Below are 17,826 nucleotides of genomic sequence, written 5' to 3'. Positions count from 1 at the left end.
ATTATCCCGTGGCAAAGGTTCTTCTGAAGCTAATGGAAAAACAACCTTCAAAAGACGCTCAAAGCAGAAATGACAGAAGCTTCAGAGGCTGATCTCGACTGGGAGGTCTTTGGGGTGCGCTGTAAACGTCTGGTAGGAAGCCCAACTTTCTTTCCATGACGGCAGAACTAGACATCAGAAGTGTTCAGAGGCAATACAGGAGTTAATTGAGTCAAGGATATAATGCTGAGATTATGACAAATGTCACAGGACAACAGTCTATTCTCTGCGCTCTTAAAGGGATAGCTCACATGTCGTTCAAAACAAGACTTTCAGAACACAAATGAAGATATTTTTGATGAAATCCGAGAACTTTCTGTCCCTCGGATGACAGCTACGCAACTACCACCTTGACGCTTCAAAAAGTTTATAAAGAGATCATGAAATTAATCCAAATGAATTGAGTGGTTTAGCCAAAATTTTATGAAGAGATTTGATCATTTATATGATTAACATTTAATATAGGCGTTTCACATTTACACATTAATCTGCGAACATAAACAGAAGCTCAAGCAAACCTGCGTGAACAATGAACTTCACTGGTCAAGCTCAAACGTGCTGCGTAACACAAGAATGAACCTCATTGGTTCTTGCTGAAGCTCAAACGTGCTGCGTAACACAAGAATGAACCTCATTGGTTCTTGCTGAAGCTCAAACGTGCTGCGTAACACAAGAATGAACCTCATTGGTTCTTGCTGAAGCTCAAACGTGATGCGTAACACAAGAATGAACCTCATTGGTTCTTGCTGAAGCTCAAACGTGCTGCGTAACACAAGAATGAACCTCATTGGTTCTTGCTGAAGCTCAAACGTGATGCGTAACACGAGAATGAACCTCATTGGTTCTTTCTGAAGCTCAAACGTGATGCGTAACACAAGAATGAACCTCATTGGTTCTTTCTGAAGCTCAAACGTGATGCGTAACACAAGAATGAACCTCATTGGTTCTTGCTGAAGCTCAAACGTGATGCGTAACACGAGAATGAACCTCATTGGTTCTTTCTGAAGCTCAAATGTGATGCGTAACACAAGAATGAACCTCATTGGTTCTTGCTGAAGCTCAAGCGTGATGCGTAACACGAGAATGAACCTCATTGGTTCTTGCTGAAGCTCAAACGTGATGCGTAACACGAGAATGAACCTCATTGGTTCTTGCTGAAGCTCAAATGTGATGCGTAACTCAAGAATGAACCTCATTGGTTCTTGCTGAAGCTCAAACGTGATGCGTAACACGAGAATTAACCTCATTGGTTCTTTCTGAAGCTCAAATGTGATGCGTAACACAAGAATGAACCTCATTGGTTCTTGCTGAAGCTCAAACGTGATGCGTAACACGAGAATGAACCTCATTGGTTCTTATTGAAGCTCAAACGTGATGCGTAACACGAGAATGAACCTCATTGGTTCTTATTGAAGCTCAAACGTGATGCGTAACACAAGAATGAACCTCATTGGTTCTTATTGAAGCTCAAACGTGATGCGGAACACAAGAATGAACCTCATTGGTTCTTATTGAAGCTCAAACGTGATGCGTAACACGAGAATTAACCTCATTGGTTCTTGCTGAAGCTCAAATGTGATGCGTAACACGACAATGAACCTCATTGGTTCTTTCTGAAGCTCAAACGTGATGCGTAACACGAGAATGAACCTCATTGGTTCTTATTGAAGCTCAAACGTGATGCGTAACACAAGAATGAACCTCATTGGTTCTTATTGAAGCTCAAACGTGCTGCGTAACACGAGAATGAACCTCATTGGTTGCTGAAGCTCAAACGTGATGCGTAACACAAGAATGAACCTCATTGGTTCTTTCTGAAGCTCAAACGTGATGCGTAACACAAGAATGAACCTCATTGGTTCTTTCTGAAGCTAAAACGTGATGTGTAACACGAGAATGAACCTCATTGGTTGCTGAAGCTCAAACGTGATGCGTAACACGAGAATGAACCTCATTGGTTCTTTCTGAAGCTCAAACGTGATGCGTAACACGAGAATGAACCTCATTGGTTCTTGCAGAAGCTCAAACGTGATGCGTAACATGAGAATGAACCTCATTGGTTCTTTCTGAAGCTCAAACGTGATGCGTAACACGAGAATGAACCTCATTGGTTCTTATTGAAGCTCAAACGTGATGCGTAACACGAGAATGAACCTCATTGGTTCTTATTGAAGCTCAAACGTGATGCGTAACACGAGAATGAACCTCATTGGTTCTTATTGAAGCTCAAACGTGATGCGTAACACGAGAATGAACCTCATTGGTTCTTGCTGAAGCTCAAATGTGATGCGTAACACGAGAATGAACCTCATTGGTTCTTATTGAAGCTCAAACGTGATGCGTAACACGAGAATGAACCTCATTGGTTCTTGCTGAAGCTCAAATGTGATGCGTAACACGACAATGAACCTCATTGGTTCTTATTGAAGCTCAAACGTGATGCGTAACACAAGAATGAACCTCATTGGTTCTTATTGAAGCTCAAACGTGCTGCGTAACACGAGAATGAACCTCATTGGTTGCTGAAGCTCAAACGTGATGCGTAACACAAGAATGAACCTCATTGGTTCTTTCTGAAGCTAAAACGTGATGTGTAACACGAGAATGAACCTCATTGGTTCTTTCTGAAGCTCAAACGTGATGTGTAACACAAGAATGAACCTCATTGGTTCTTTCTGAAGCTCAAATGTGATGCGTAACACAAGAATGAACCTCATTGGTTCTTTCTGAAGCTAAAACGTGATGCGTAACACAAGAATGAACCTCATTGGTTGCTGAAGCTCAAACGTGATGCGTAACACGAGAATGAACCTCATTGGTTGCTGAAGCTCAAACGTGATGCGTAACACGAGAATGAACCTCATTGGTTCTTGCTGAAGCTCAAACGTGATGTGTAACACGAGAATGAACCTCATTGGTTGCTGAAGCTCAAACGTGATGCGTAACACAAGAATGAACCTCATTGGTTCTTTCTGAAGCTAAAACGTGCTGCGTAACACGAGAATGAACCTCATTGGTTCTTTCTGAAGCTCAAACGTGATGTGTAACACGAGAATGAACCTCATTGGTTCTTGCAGAAGCTCAAACGTGATGCGTAACACGAGAATGAACCTCATTGGTTCTTGCAGAAGCTCAAACGTGATGCGTAACACGAGAATGAACCTCATTGGTTCTTGCAGAAGCTCAAACGTGATGCGTAACACGAGAATGAACCTCATTGGTTCTTTCTGAAGCTCAAACGTGATGCGTAACACAAGAATGAACCTCATTGGTTCTTGCTGAAGCTCAAACGTGATGCGTAACACGAGAATGAACCTCATTGGTTCTTTCTGAAGCTCAAATGTGATGCGTAACACAAGAATGAACCTCATTGGTTCTTGCTGAAGCTCAAGCGTGATGCGTAACACGAGAATGAACCTCATTGGTTCTTGCTGAAGCTCAAACGTGATGCGTAACACGAGAATGAACCTCATTGGTTCTTGCTGAAGCTCAAACGTGATGCGTAACACGAGGATGAACCTCATTGGTTCTTGCTGAAGCTCAAACGTGATGCGTAACACGACAATGAACCTCATTGGTTCTTGCAGAAGCTCAAACGTGATGCGTAACACGAGAATGAACCTCATTGGTTCTTGCTGAAGCTCAAACGTGATGCGTAACACAAGAATGAACCTCATTGGTTCTTTCTGAAGCTCAAATGTGATGCGTAAAACGAGAATGAACCTCATTGGTTCTTTCTGAAGCTCAAATGTGATGCGTAACTCAAGAATGAACCTCATTGGTTCTTGCTGAAGCTCAAACGTGATGCATAACAGGAGAATTAACCTCATTGGTTCTTTCTGAAGCTCAAACGTGATGCGTAACAGGAGAATTAACCTCATTGGTTCTTGCTGAAGCTCAAACGTGATGCGTAACAGGAGAATTAACCTCATTGGTTCTTGCTGAAGCTCAAACGTGATGCGTAACAGGAGAATGAACCTCATTGGTTCTTTCTGAAGCTCAAACGTGATGCGTAACAGGAGAATTAACCTCATTGGTTCTTGCTGAAGCTCAAACGTGATGCGTAACAGGAGAATTAACCTCATTGGTTCTTTCTGAAGCTCAAACGTGATGCATAACAGGAGAATTAACCTCATTGGTTCTTTCTGAAGCTCAAACGTGATGCGTAACAGGAGAATTAACCTCATTGGTTCTTGCTGAAGCTCAAACGTGATGCGTAACAGGAGAATGAACCTCATTGGTTCTTTCTGAAGCTCAAATGTGATGTGTAACACAAGAATGAACCTCATTGGTTCTTTCTGAAGCTCAAATGTGATGTGTAACACAAGAATGAACCTCATTGGTTCTTTCTGAAGCTCAAATGTGATGCGTAACACGAGGATGAACCTCATTGGTTCTTGCTGAAGCTCAAATGTGATGCGTAACACGACAATGAACCTCATTGGTTCTTGCAGAAGCTCAAACGTGATGCGTAACACGAGAATGAACCTCATTGGTTCTTGCTGAAGCTCAAACGTGATGCGTAACACAAGAATGAACCTCATTGGTTCTTTCTGAAGCTCAAATGTGATGCGTAACACAAGAATGAACCTCATTGGTTCTTGCTGAAGCTCAAACGTGATGCGTAACACGAGGATGAACCTCATTGGTTCTTGCTGAAGCTCAAATGTGATGCGTAACACGACAATGAACCTCATTGGTTCTTATTGAAGCTCAAACGTGATGCGTAACGCGAGAATGAACCTCATTGGTTCTTATTGAAGCTCAAACGTGATGCGTAACACAAGAATGAACCTCATTGGTTCTTATTGAAGCTCAAACGTGATGCGTAACACGAGAATGAACCTCATTGGTTCTTGCTGAAGCTCAAATGTGATGCGTAACACGACAATGAACCTCATTGGTTCTTATTGAAGCTCAAACGTGATGCGTAACACAAGAATGAACCTCATTGGTTCTTATTGAAGCTCAAACGTGCTGCGTAACACGAGAATGAACCTCATTGGTTGCTGAAGCTCAAACGTGATGCGTAACACGAGAATGAACCTCATTGGTTCTTGCTGAAGCTCAAATGTGATGCGTAACACGAGAATGAACCTCATTGGTTCTTGCTGAAGCTCAAACGTGATGCGTAACACGAGAATGAACCTCATTGGTTCTTGCTGAAGCTCAAATGTGATGTGTAACACGAGAATGAACCTCATTGGTTCTTTCTGAAGCTCAAACGTGATGCGTAACACGAGAATGAACCTCATTGGTTCTTGCACATCTGTGTACCACAACTGATGTGTGAGTTGATGAATGTTCAAAAGTTCTTTATGAACTTTTTGAAGTGTTAAACTGGTAGTTGCGTAGCTGTCAATGGAGGGACATAAATCTGTCAGATTTCATCAAAAAGATCTTCATTTGTGTTCTGAAGATGAAGGTCTTACGTGTTTGGAACGACATGAGAGTTAGTAATTGACGATAGAATTGTATTTCTGTCTGAACTATCCCTTTAAGCCTTGTGCATTATATTCCATAAAATAGTTGAACAGTTGAAGTAATTTTTCACTGATAATCTTCCCCTCCACTAAAGCTCTGAAATATGATTCACATCAGATTTTAAAACAGTGCAGCAAGAGGCAATTGATTCAATTGAACAACACATTTGAATATGGAAAATGAGATTTGAGAGCTGCAGCGAATGATGTAAAGACCACATACACATGGCCTGTTGTGGATTTATCTGGGTCTCACCTAAAAGTGTCTTACAAGATGGTGTTCAGTTTCTGGACTACAAGTGATAATTACCTCAACCACTGCTTGTTGGAGAATCTTCCAGAATCCAATGGCTCTGAATGAAGTTTCTGAAATGAATGCTGCAATAAATTTAGCATAAAGTTCATAACTCGATCTGGATCTGAATCCAGCTAGTCCTGGTCTTCGGGGGTCTTGTAATTGTGCACTACGGTTTATTCCAGAATGTTAATCAGATAGTTGTAGGACACAGTACATGATATAAACTCAAAAACAAACAAGCAAGACCGTTTGTGAATTCAAACCCACAATACCTCATTAACTCTGAGGAAATTGAGCTTATACTGACAGTAAATAATTATGCAAAAGAGATGCATGCACGCCGAACATGCATCTTACAGTAAAAGTGAAGCATTTACCAGAACCAAGATGTCAAGATTAAGTGAGAAAATGAAATAACCTTTGCGCGGTTTCTCAAACGCTCAATCACTGTCCATAAACATGCTTTGCTGTTTCTTGTTTAACTCTTAAAAACTCATTAAAAGCCACACAAACAGCAGCACATCGCCCGAAACCTTCTGCAGTGCTTTAATGCTCCGAGTCTTGAAAGTTTCCCTGTGGTTTTGTGCGCATGTTGGATCTAAATAAAGTGACTTGTCAAACGGCCACAGGAAGCTCGGAGCGTTTGTGAACCCAAAACAGAAGTTCCAGTAAACAAGTATTACTCTGCGGCGAAACCAACTCATCCGCACAAATAGGGGTAAGATGCACCAGGAGGCAAGTTGTGATACTATATGGACAGATATCTAAAAGTAACCATTGGATACAGTCAAATAAAAAAAATCAAAATAAAAGAGCGTTCCTCAAGCGGCAAACTTTCTTTGTTTCTGTCGATAAACGCATGAAGAGTTCACTGTATTTTTTATAGAATAATAAAGCACAAAATTCAACCAGCTGTCAACACTGGCATTCACATTTATACAATAAAGAAATCAGCCGACGATGCAAATGACAAACACACAGCTAGAGGCTGTTGAACTTGATAAACATTGAGCGGTTTGTAAAATCGTGAACAGGAGTTTATTTGCGCAGTGCAGTAACTGAACACCTTTTATTGTACAGTATTTGTTTGCGTGACCAACTTGCAAAACACACTCAACTATTCCCAAAAAAAAAAAACATTAAAAAATATTGGGGCAACATACTAGCTACATTCCTAAACACTTAAATTAGTTTTCATATAAAATCATTAAATAATTAGATCAAAGAGTACTATGAATTAAATCCTCATTTTAATGTTGAAAAAATAGATAACGCTGCATGCATTCATATTTACTGTTAAATAAATGACTGAATCGACTGAAGAATCAGCATGTAATTCAGATATGATGTTGTTAAACGAAAAACGTTGGTTCCGATTTTATTTCGATATAAACATGGGAGTTTTCCAAACAGATTAGACGTCTTCAATCCAAAAAAACAGGCTTGAGCGATGCCTGAAACATCTGAAGCTAGCGACTTCAACAGACATGAAACAATAAAAAGAGAAGGTCAGATTTGTGGTTCATTTCAGATTTGAAATCATACACAATAAAAGTCACAATAGTGGTTAGAACATGTTACAATATAGCTGCTTAAACATTATTACCCACGACGTGAGAAATCTAAAACCCATCTGAGTGTTTGATTAAAGTCTCACAGTGAAGGGTCCATCTGAATGGACTCGAGGGGTTTCAGAGCCGAACGAGGTTTCAGAAATGATAACACTGTACTTTCACCAATAATCGTCACCGTATCAAACAAAGCAGTGGTGGCACGGCGAGCTGCTGAATGGCTTACTAAAACTGAAAATTTGCTCTGGATAATCAGGCGAGTCTTTAGCTCACCCTAAAAAGCAAAAGAAAGAAATGAGAAATTGTATTTTGCATAAATATGCAGCACTTTTTTTGCATTGTGACAATATTTTCATTAGAATAAAGCACTGTCCTCCAAATTAAATCTAAATTTCAATTTAAAAATAATGTGATATAAAAAAACTATACATAATTTAAATTTAAAAGTAAAATTGTACACCTACCTCGTGTACAATTTAATGAACTATTTAAAACGAATGAAATGTATGTGGACAATAATGAAAATGTCACATTTCACTAAATCTTTATGGTGTAGCAACGTGTAGCGATGTAAATAACTGCGCATTATGTAATAAGCATTACATTATTAGTGTAATAAAATGTTCATAATGTAACAATTTTCTCAAAAATATAATAAAATCTTGAGCTCATAATGTAATAACTATTTTTACTTATGGGAAATGTATTACATTATAAACTCACCAAAAAAACACTTTTAAAACATAAAAAATCTTAAACTACCTGCCAAATTCAACAGATTTAAATATTCATGCTATTATTATTATTATTTATTAAACAAAGCATTGGTAATAAAATCAGTGCTAAAGTTCTAATTTTATTTATCTGGATTTAGATTTTACAAATGCACTGTAAAGGAATAATTTATTTGTTTGATAAACAATAATAATAGCATGAATATTTTAATCTGTTGCATTTGGCAGGGAGATTTTTTATGTTTTAAAAGCGATTACAATAATGAAAACATGACATGTTTTTGGTGGGTTTGTAATGTAATAATTTTATCAAGATTTTATTACATTGAGATTGACTTTATTCCAATAATAATGTTATACTTATTACAATATGTGCAGTTATTACATTATGTGTTGCTACATGGTCCTAAAAATAGGTTTTTTTTTTTTTTATGCAAAATCTTATTTCAATTTTTTTTTCTTATGGGGTGAAATACAGCCGCAGGAATATCCACTTGTTTGTTAAATAAAAAAAACAGATGCCACAAAAAAATATCACCGTCAACTTCAGAAGCCACAAATGGACCGGCAGAAACAATGTCCAAGCGCTTGAGCACCGTCGAACACCACGACAGACCGAAAGAGAGTCAAATCTCAGATCAGTGGTGACCGGAGTAGAAGGACGTCACAAAGACAAAAACGGGAAAACGAGCAACACTCAATTGGAAAACGACACATTCCTGATTCATCATCGCCTGTCTATGTACAAGGGCTTGCTCGGAGCTGGAGTGTTCCTATTCCCTAATCTCTTTTTCCAGACAAACTCAAACCTGTAACAGTGCAGTGATCTGGGCTCCGCTTTCCAAACGGATCAAAAAACAAACAAGTCATGCAGTTGCTGCGATCTAAATGAACAAAGAGGCAAAATACAAAAAAATAAAATACTCTTGCAAATCCATGCCGCATGAACGCAGACTCTGGGGCTCAAATGTGAATTCTCAAAGGTCCGACCCTTCATAAAGTCACCGCAGTAACAGCATCTCAGTCCAGCAGCCAGAATAAGTCAGAACACGAGGCCATTCCCACCGCTTCCTCCGGCCCCTTTACGACACTGTAGTGGTTTTGATCGGATCGCTGTAGTGAAGGAGCATCCAAAGCTCTATGAAAAAGCAGCATCAACTTAAGAGACTGAACTGGACCACATGAAATGATATTTGTTAAGTTTTTTTTACATGGGGGGGAAAAAAAAGTGATTTTTTTTCCTCCGTCAAACTTGTTGCGATTTGTTCGGTGGGTTTCTGTTTTAATCTCGGAGAGGTGGGCGAGTCTCTGCTCGGATCAGGTCTTCCTCCAGCGTGTGAGCTTTAGGCCTCAGAGCCCAGAGAAGTTCTGGTGGGACTGGGCGGCAGACGGGCCGCGGCGCTGTGCTCCGTCCGGAAACTATATTCATACTGACACAAACACATACAGACAGAAAGAGTTAAAGACGCCATCTGAGAGTGAGATTCCTAGCAAACACTGACCTCTGGTGGCTCAATCACAAACTGCTACACATACTAATACTGCAGCACACAATTCAACAAAACAAATGGTATGAAACGATATATTAGGCAAATTGCAGTATTAGTGTGTGTAGTGTCCTTCAGAAATCATTCTAATATGCTGATCTGCTGCTAAAGAAGCATTATCAATGTTGAAAACTGCTTTATATATATTTTTTTTTAGGATTCTTGAATGAATAGAAACCTTTATTAGTTCACTTTAAAATGAACATTTTCTGATAATTTACTCTGCCCCATCTCATCCAAGATATTCATGTCTTTCTTTCTTCAGTGGAAAATAAATTACGCTTTTGAGTTTTCTAACAATATAACAATCTAAGATATCAATTTAACACATCCTTGCTGAATAAAAGTATTGATTTCTTTCAACAAAAAAAGAAAGAAAGAAAAAAACAACTGACCCCAAACTTTTGAACAGTAGTGCATATTGTTAGTAAAGACTTCCCTTTTGAATAAATGCTGTTCTTTTTTTAACTTTTTATTCATCAAAGAATCCTGCAGACCTGCAAACTCCTCAGAGTAAAAAAGGTGACGTGTTGCGGGTGACCCCGGCTTGATTTTTTTGTGATTTTAATATGCAAATGACACATTTCTGAGCGTGAAAGAGAAAGACACATTTAATATTTTAAAAATTATTTTATTTACAACAAGGAAACGCCTGGAACTCAAGGAAGTGTTGTGACGCATGACACAAATAAAAAACAAAAGACTAACAGTAGGTGTGTAACGGTACACAAAACTGACGGTTCGGTACAGCAGTTTTACAAAATTGCTTTTTATTTATTTTTATATTTAACAGTGGTTTACTGAAGAAGAAAAAAAGTGCCTGTCCTTGAATTAATTAAATTATATCAAAGTTTATTGAAGATATTTCTGTAAATTATATAGGGAGCCCTTACTTGCACATTAATATTAAAGGTTAACAACAGAGCCCAAACTATTAGCCCAAATTCAGTTGCTATTTATTTTAGGTAAAATAATCAACACTCAAATCACACAGTACACAAACATATAAACTTCACATAAGGCAGTTTTTGCAATAACTTCTAAATCTAATTATAAAATAGTTTTTTTCTCCAATTCGTTGTTGAAATATAATCATTTATACAGTGTCTGTCATTTTCATGACAGGTTTATTTAACATGCATGATATAATCAAGAGATCCCTAACAAGTTATAATGAATATAACGGCTAATACAGAGCATATATTTAGTGAAAGAGTTGATTTCTCTAGTGAACTCACAGCTGTGGACACTGAATGACTGCCTGAGGTAAATGTGATGTTAACTTTACATGACATTGTTTAGTTTACAAGCAGTTATTGAGGTCTTTCCGCAGTTGAAACACTGATTGAGCGATTACACCACATATGATACGTGACAGTAATTTGTAATGCATCCTCAACATACCTTCAGATGTTCATTCATGTTTATTCTTTAGGAAGAAATGATCGATCGCCTTCACAGATAATCACGTCAAAACGGCATTTATTGTTTGAATTTCGAGATAAAATGGACTGAATAACGCTACATACTGCTGTCAAAGCACTACAGAAACTTTTTTTTTGTTCATTATAAAGTTTTTGCATCTTGATTTAGTTCATTAAAGAGGCAATTTTTCTTTATGGGTCTTCGAGTTTTCCAAAACATACACAGATATGGTTGACATCATCGCTGTAGCTTGAAGCCCCACTCTTTGTTTGGTGAAAGAGTATGTGTGTGTGTGTGACTTGTCTTCAGTCACATCAACTATTGCACCAGAAATATTTTTGCTCTAATAATTCTGTAATCTAAAATGCCCATATATGCCATAAATAGACACAAGCCATGGCGTAACTGTCTGACATGTCTGTGGCCTTTCACTGGGCATCGCTCTAAATATGCACACAGACAGTACAGGACAGAACATGACATTTCAGACACTTTTGTACATTAATAAACAATGTTAAATGGTCTTGGCATGTCTTTATAAGTGACAAAATAATAATAATTCCACATTTTACAGTGTTTGACCTTGATCTAAAGCGGCAAGAAATCAACATAATATATACAGTAATTACATTTTATGCTACTAATTTTGCATTCAGAATGAACAGAAGCTGATTAACATGTGACCTTTAGAGAACACTGTTAGGTTAAATAAAACTAGAGATAATTAGAGCCTTTTTTAGCTCATGCTTTAGCTCATCTAGACTGTTTTAGGTATGCTCGTGTGGGAACTTGGATTGAAGTGTGTTCCGTACTTGAACTGTTAAAGATGACACGATTACACGCGTGCACCGAACCTACCAACAAAAAAAACTCTCCGGTTCTACCCGATTCACGTAAATGACCCAATTGACCAAGAAAACGGCAATTGTCAACGAAAAGCGACAAGTTTGCAGGTTTGATCCTGAAAAAGTATCAGTTTGTAAAAAATATTAATCAGCACAACTGTTTCCAACATTGATAATAAATCCTCTTATTAGAATAATTTCTGAAGGATCGTGTGACACTGAAGACTGGAGTAATGATGCTGAACATTCAGCTTTGATCACAGGAATAAATTACATGTAAAAGTATATTCAAATAGAAAAATGTCAAATTGTATGTGCATTATTGATCAAATAAATGCAGCCTTGATGAGCATAAGAGACTTTTCAAAAATATAAAAAATAGTAATGCCGGTTGAAACTCAGCAGATCCTCACCTCTTTCTCAATCTCTGCAAGTGATTTGATTCTGATGCCCATTAGATCCACCTGCTGCAACTGCAATACAGAGACACGGTCTGCTCAACAACAACATCACACAATTCTCCTCAATGTCCAGATAAGGTCTTTTGCTAGTTAGAAGTACCTAAAACACATTATTCTCTACTGCCAAAAATGGCATTTTATCCTTTTAAAGTATTGTGTTTAGTCACATCTATATATTTCAGATCATTTGAAGCATGAAAACAGACTCACGTCACTGGAGGCACTCGCAAACTTCTCCGAGATCATGAAAGGCACTCCATCCATAGCTGAGAAGTCAAAAAGTCAGAGTTAACTAGAGTTCACTACAATTTGTCCAGCACAAAAAGTTAATCTACAAAATAAAATTTGAATGGCTATGAAAAGTAGGCCTGTCACAATTATGAATTTTGTGCTGATGATTCATTGTCATACAAATGAATTGCGATTAATGATTTAATTCTGTCACTTACAGTGTAAGCCAAATACATTATTTTGATACTTGGAATCGTATATAATATAATAAAAATTATAACCAAATAAGCCCACATGATTTACTCTAACTGCAGTGAAAATTAATATATTAAAAATAGAGCAAATCACCTTTTGAAAGTAACTTGACGCTTCAAATAACGATTGTATCAACATCATTACACCAGTAGATGGCGACAAGTGATAATGTATTGGTCATTGAATCCTTGATTCAAGAAATTTGTTCAAAAACACTGATTCATCCAGTAATGAAACAAGTGAAGTCTTTATGAGCGAGTCATTGAATCATTAATTCAAGAGATTCGTTCAAAAATGCTGATTCATCCAGTAATGAAACAAGTGAAGTCTTTATGAGCGAGTCATTGAATCATTCATTCAAACCAATTTTTAAAAAAAATAATTCATACAATTTTTCCAAAATCATACAGCTATACTGTAATATAATATAAAGTCGGATTAACCCAGAAAATGTAATCTCGTATGAAGACCTTTCACTATCTTTATGTACTTTACAATCTTTGGTAAAATGTGATTGAAATTTAAACAGCACAGTTATTGCAGATATCTCAAATAATTGCGATTGATCATATATAACCACGATTAGATGACATGCCTAATGAAAAGGCAACAAAATGACTACAAACTACTTAATTATTTCTAAGTCGTTATGGATAAAAAGATCTGCTAAATGATAAATGCAAATAAAACCATCTCTCTGTAAATCATTAGGGAGACATCATTTGTCAGTAAGAAGTGAGAGCTCAGAACAGAGAGATATTCTGACTCATCACTGAACACCATCTGGAACATTTGGTGATTCCACCTCCAGAAGGGTTTATTATTACATCCCTAATGACAGCCGTCATGAATCCACACGGACACAGAGTGCTGATGGGATTTCAGACAGAGGATTATTACATGTTAATGTACCCAAGCCCTTTTTCACAGACCTTCATATCAAATGTCTCACATCTCACCTCAAGCAGTCAGCAGATTCTACTGCATCTACTGATAGATCTGATATATAATTCACTACCGTTCAGAAGAAACATACATAGTCCATATACACCGATCAGGCATAACATTATGACAGGCGAAGTGAATAACACTGATTATCTCTTCATCACGGCACCTGTTAGTGGGTGAGATATATTAGACAGCAAGTGAACATTTTGTCCTCAGAGTTGATGTGTTAGAAGCAGGAAAAATGGGCAAGTGTAAGGATTTGAGCGAGTTTGACAAGGGCCAGATTGTGACGGGTCAGAGCATCTCCAAAACTGCAGCTCTTGTGGGGTGTTCCCGGTCTGCAGTGGTCAGTCTCTATCAAAAGTGCCCTAATGGAGGAACAGTGGAGAACCGGCCACAGGGTCATGGAGGAACAGTGGAGAACCGGCCACAGGGTCATGGAGGAACAGTGGAGAACCGGCCACAGGGTCATGGAGGAACAGTGGAGAACCGGCCACAGGGTCATGGAGGACCAGTGGAGAACCGGCCACAGGCTCATGGAGGACCAGTGGAGAACCGGCCACAGGGTCATGGAGGACCAGTGGAGAACCGGCCACAGGGTCATGGAGGACCAGTGGAGAACCGGCCACAGGGTCATGGAGGAACAGTGGAGAACCGGCCACAGGGTCATGGAGAAACAGTGGAGAACCGGCCACAGGGTCATGGAGGACCAGTGGAGAACCGGCTACAGGGTCATGGAGGACCAGTGGAGAACCGGCCACAGGGTCATGGAGGACCAGTGGAGAACCGGCCACAGGGTCATGGAGGACCAGTGGAGAACCGGCCACAGGGTCATGGAGGACCAGTGGAGAACCGGCCACAGGGTCATGGAGGAACAGTGGAGAACCGGCCACAGGGTCATGGAGGACCAGTGGAGAACCGGCCACAGGGTCATGAAGGACCAGTGGAGAACCGGCCACAGGTTCATGGAGGACCAGTGGAGAACCGGCCACAGGGTCATGGAGAAACAGTGGAGAACCGGCCACAGGGTCATGGAGGAACAGTGGAGAACCGGCCACAGGGTCATGGAGGACCAGTGGAGAACCGGCCACAGGGTCATGAAGGACCAGTGGAGAACCGGCCACAGGGTCATGGAGGAACAGTGGAGAACCAGCCACAGGGTCATGGAGGAACAGTAGAGAACCGGCCACAGGGTCATGGAGGACCAGTGGAGAACCGGCCACAGGGTCATGGAGGACCAGTGGAGAACCGGCCACAGGGTCATGGAGGACCAGTGGAGAACCGGCCACAGGGTCATGGAGGAACAGTGGAGAACCGGCCACAGGGTCATGGAGGAACAGTGGAGAACCGGCCACAGGGTCATGGAGGACCAGTGGAGAACCGGCCACAGGGTCATGGAGGACCAGTGGAGAACCGGCCACAGGGTCATGGAGGAACAGTAGAGAACCGGCCACAGGGTCATGGAGGACCAGTGGAGAACCGGCCACAGGGTCATGGAGGACCAGTGGAGAACCGGCCACAGGGTCATGGAGGACCAGTGGAGAACCGGCCACAGGGTCATGGAGAAACAGTGGAGAACCGGCCACAGGGTCATGGAGGACCAGTGGAGAACCGGCCACAGGGTCATGGAGGAACAGTGGAGAACCGGCCACAGGGTCATGGAGGACCAGTGGAGAACCGGCCACAGGGTCATGGAGGAACAGTGGAGAACCGGCCACAGGGTCATGGAGGACCAGTGGAGAACCGGCCACAGGGTCATGGAGGAACAGTGGAGAACCGGCCACAGGGTCATGGAGGAACAGTGGAGAACCGGCCACAGGGTCATGGAGGAACAGTGGAGAACCGGCCACAGGGTCATGGAGAAACAGTGGAGAACCGGCCACAGGGTCATGGAGGAACAGTGGAGAACCGGCCACAGGGTCATGGAGGACCAGTGGAGAACCGGCCACAGGGTCATGGAGGACCAGTGGAGAACCGGCCACAGGGTCATGAAGGACCAGTGGAGAACCGGCCACAGGGTCATGGAGGAACAGTGGAGAACCAGCCACAGGGTCATGGAGGAACAGTAGAGAACCGGCCACAGGGTCATGGAGGACCAGTGGAGAACCGGCCACAGGGTCATGGAGGACCAGTGGAGAACCGGCCACAGGGTCATGGAGGACCAGTGGAGAACCGGCCACAGGGTCATGGAGGAACAGTGGAGAACCGGCCACAGGGTCATGGAGGACCAGTGGAGAACCGGCCACAGGGTCATGGAGGAACAGTGGAGAACCGGCCACAGGGTCATGGAGGACCAGTGGAGAACCGGCCACAGGGTCATGGAGGAACAGTGGAGAACCGGCCACAGGGTCATGGAGGACCAGTGGAGAACCGGCCACAGGGTCATGGAGGAACAGTGGAGAACCGGCCACAGGGTCATGGAGGAACAGTGGAGAACCGGCCACAGGGTCATGGAGGAACAGTGGAGAACCGGCCACAGGGTCATGGAGAAACAGTGGAGAACCGGCCACAGGGTCATGGAGGACCAGTGGAGAACCGGCCACAGGGTCATGAAGGACCAGTGGAGAACCGGCCACAGGGTCATGGAGGACCAGTGGAGAACCGGCCACAGGGTCATGGAGGAACAGTGGAGAACCGGCCACAGGGTCATGGAGAAACAGTGGAGAACCGGCCACAGGGTCATGGAGGACCAGTGGAGAACCGGCCACAGGGTCATGGAGGAACAGTGGAGAACCGGCCACAGGGTCATGGGCACAGAGTGGCCATGACTCTGTGGCTCATTGATGCACGTGGGGAGCGAAGGCTGGCCTGTGTGGTCCGATCAAACAGACGAGCTACTGGAGCTCAAATTGCTCAAGAAGTTAATGCTGGTTCTGATAGAAAGGTGTCAGAATACACAGAGCATCTCAGTTTGTTGTGTATGGGGCGGCACAGCCGCAGACCAGTGCCCATGCTGACCTAGGACCCCTGTCCACCGCCCAAAGCACCAACAGTGGCACGTGAGCATCAGAACTGGACCACGGAGCGATGGAAGAAGGTGGCCTGGTCTGATGAATCACGTTTTCTTTTACATCACGTGGATGGCCGGGTGCGTCGCTTACCTGGGGAACACATGGCACCAGGTGCACTATGGGAAGAAGGCAAGCCGGCGGAGGCAGTGATGCTTTGGGCAATGTTCTGCTGGGAAACCTTGGGTCCTGCCATCCATGTGGATGTTACTTTGACACGTACCACCAACCTAAGCATTGTGACAGACCATGTACACCCTTGCATGGAAACGGTTTCCCTGGTGGCTGTGGCTCTTTCAGCAGATAATGCGCCGACACAAACCAGAAATGATTCAGGAATGGTTTGAGGAGCACAACAACGAGTTTGAGGTGTTGACTTGGCCTCCAAATTCCCCAGATCTCAATCCAATCGAGCATCTGTGGGATGTGCTGAACAAACAAGTCCGATCCATGGAGGCCCCACCTCGCAACTTACAGGACTTAAAGGATCTGCTGCTAACATCTTGGTGCCACACCTTCAGGGGTCTAGAGGAGTCCATGCCTCGACGGGTCAGGGCTGTTTTGGCAGCAAAAGGGGGACCAACACAAAATTAGGTCAAAATGTTATGCCTGATCGGTTTATATCTCATAGCCAATACTTTTTTAGCTTATTTTTTTCAAAATAAAACTGACTTAAAAAGAGTGAACTTACAAAGTAAACTCCATTACTGATTATTTCTATTACTTTATAATGAATTAATGATAAATTTAATTTGTAAAAGCATCTTTCTGTATTGGTGGACTTATGTTACAGTCCTCTTTTCTTGTTTAGCAATGATGGTGAAGGTGTTCAGTTTGGATCAGGTGTGTTTTGTGCGGTTCTGGTACCAGAGATGGCATAGAGGTTGGAGTTCTGGTGTTCAAAGTCTGGTCTGGTTGTGCTTTTTCTGAAACATGCCGGCAGGGTCATGGATATGTGCCTATGAAGAAACAGAAACAGAA

At 41.6% G+C, this 17,826-nt stretch overlaps 1 protein-coding gene across 2 annotated transcripts in view; it reads right to left on the bottom strand.

Annotated features, from left to right (window-relative positions):
* Positions 1-6,840: 6,840 nt before the first annotated feature.
* Positions 6,841-17,826, bottom strand: part of mvb12ba (multivesicular body subunit 12Ba) — a 55,559-nt gene continuing 44,573 nt past the window's right edge. For both annotated transcript variants that reach the window (XM_079815913.1, XM_079815912.1), the window contains exons 7-10: positions 17,713-17,804; positions 12,614-12,669; positions 12,356-12,415; positions 6,841-9,555 (exon numbers count right to left, since the gene is read on the bottom strand). In XM_079815913.1, the coding sequence (XP_079672039.1) occupies positions 9,469-9,555; positions 12,356-12,415; positions 12,614-12,669; positions 17,713-17,804 (295 nt within the window). In that variant the 3' untranslated portion in view covers positions 6,841-9,468. The remainder of the gene's footprint in view (positions 9,556-12,355; positions 12,416-12,613; positions 12,670-17,712; positions 17,805-17,826) is intronic.

This window comes from Gobio gobio (assembly GCF_949357685.1).
Source record: "Gobio gobio genome assembly, chromosome: 4".
In the NCBI taxonomy this organism is placed as follows: domain Eukaryota; kingdom Metazoa; phylum Chordata; class Actinopteri; order Cypriniformes; family Gobionidae; genus Gobio; species Gobio gobio.
The sequence above is the reverse complement of the archived record's forward strand: the minus strand, read 5'-3'. Positions and strand labels throughout refer to the sequence as shown.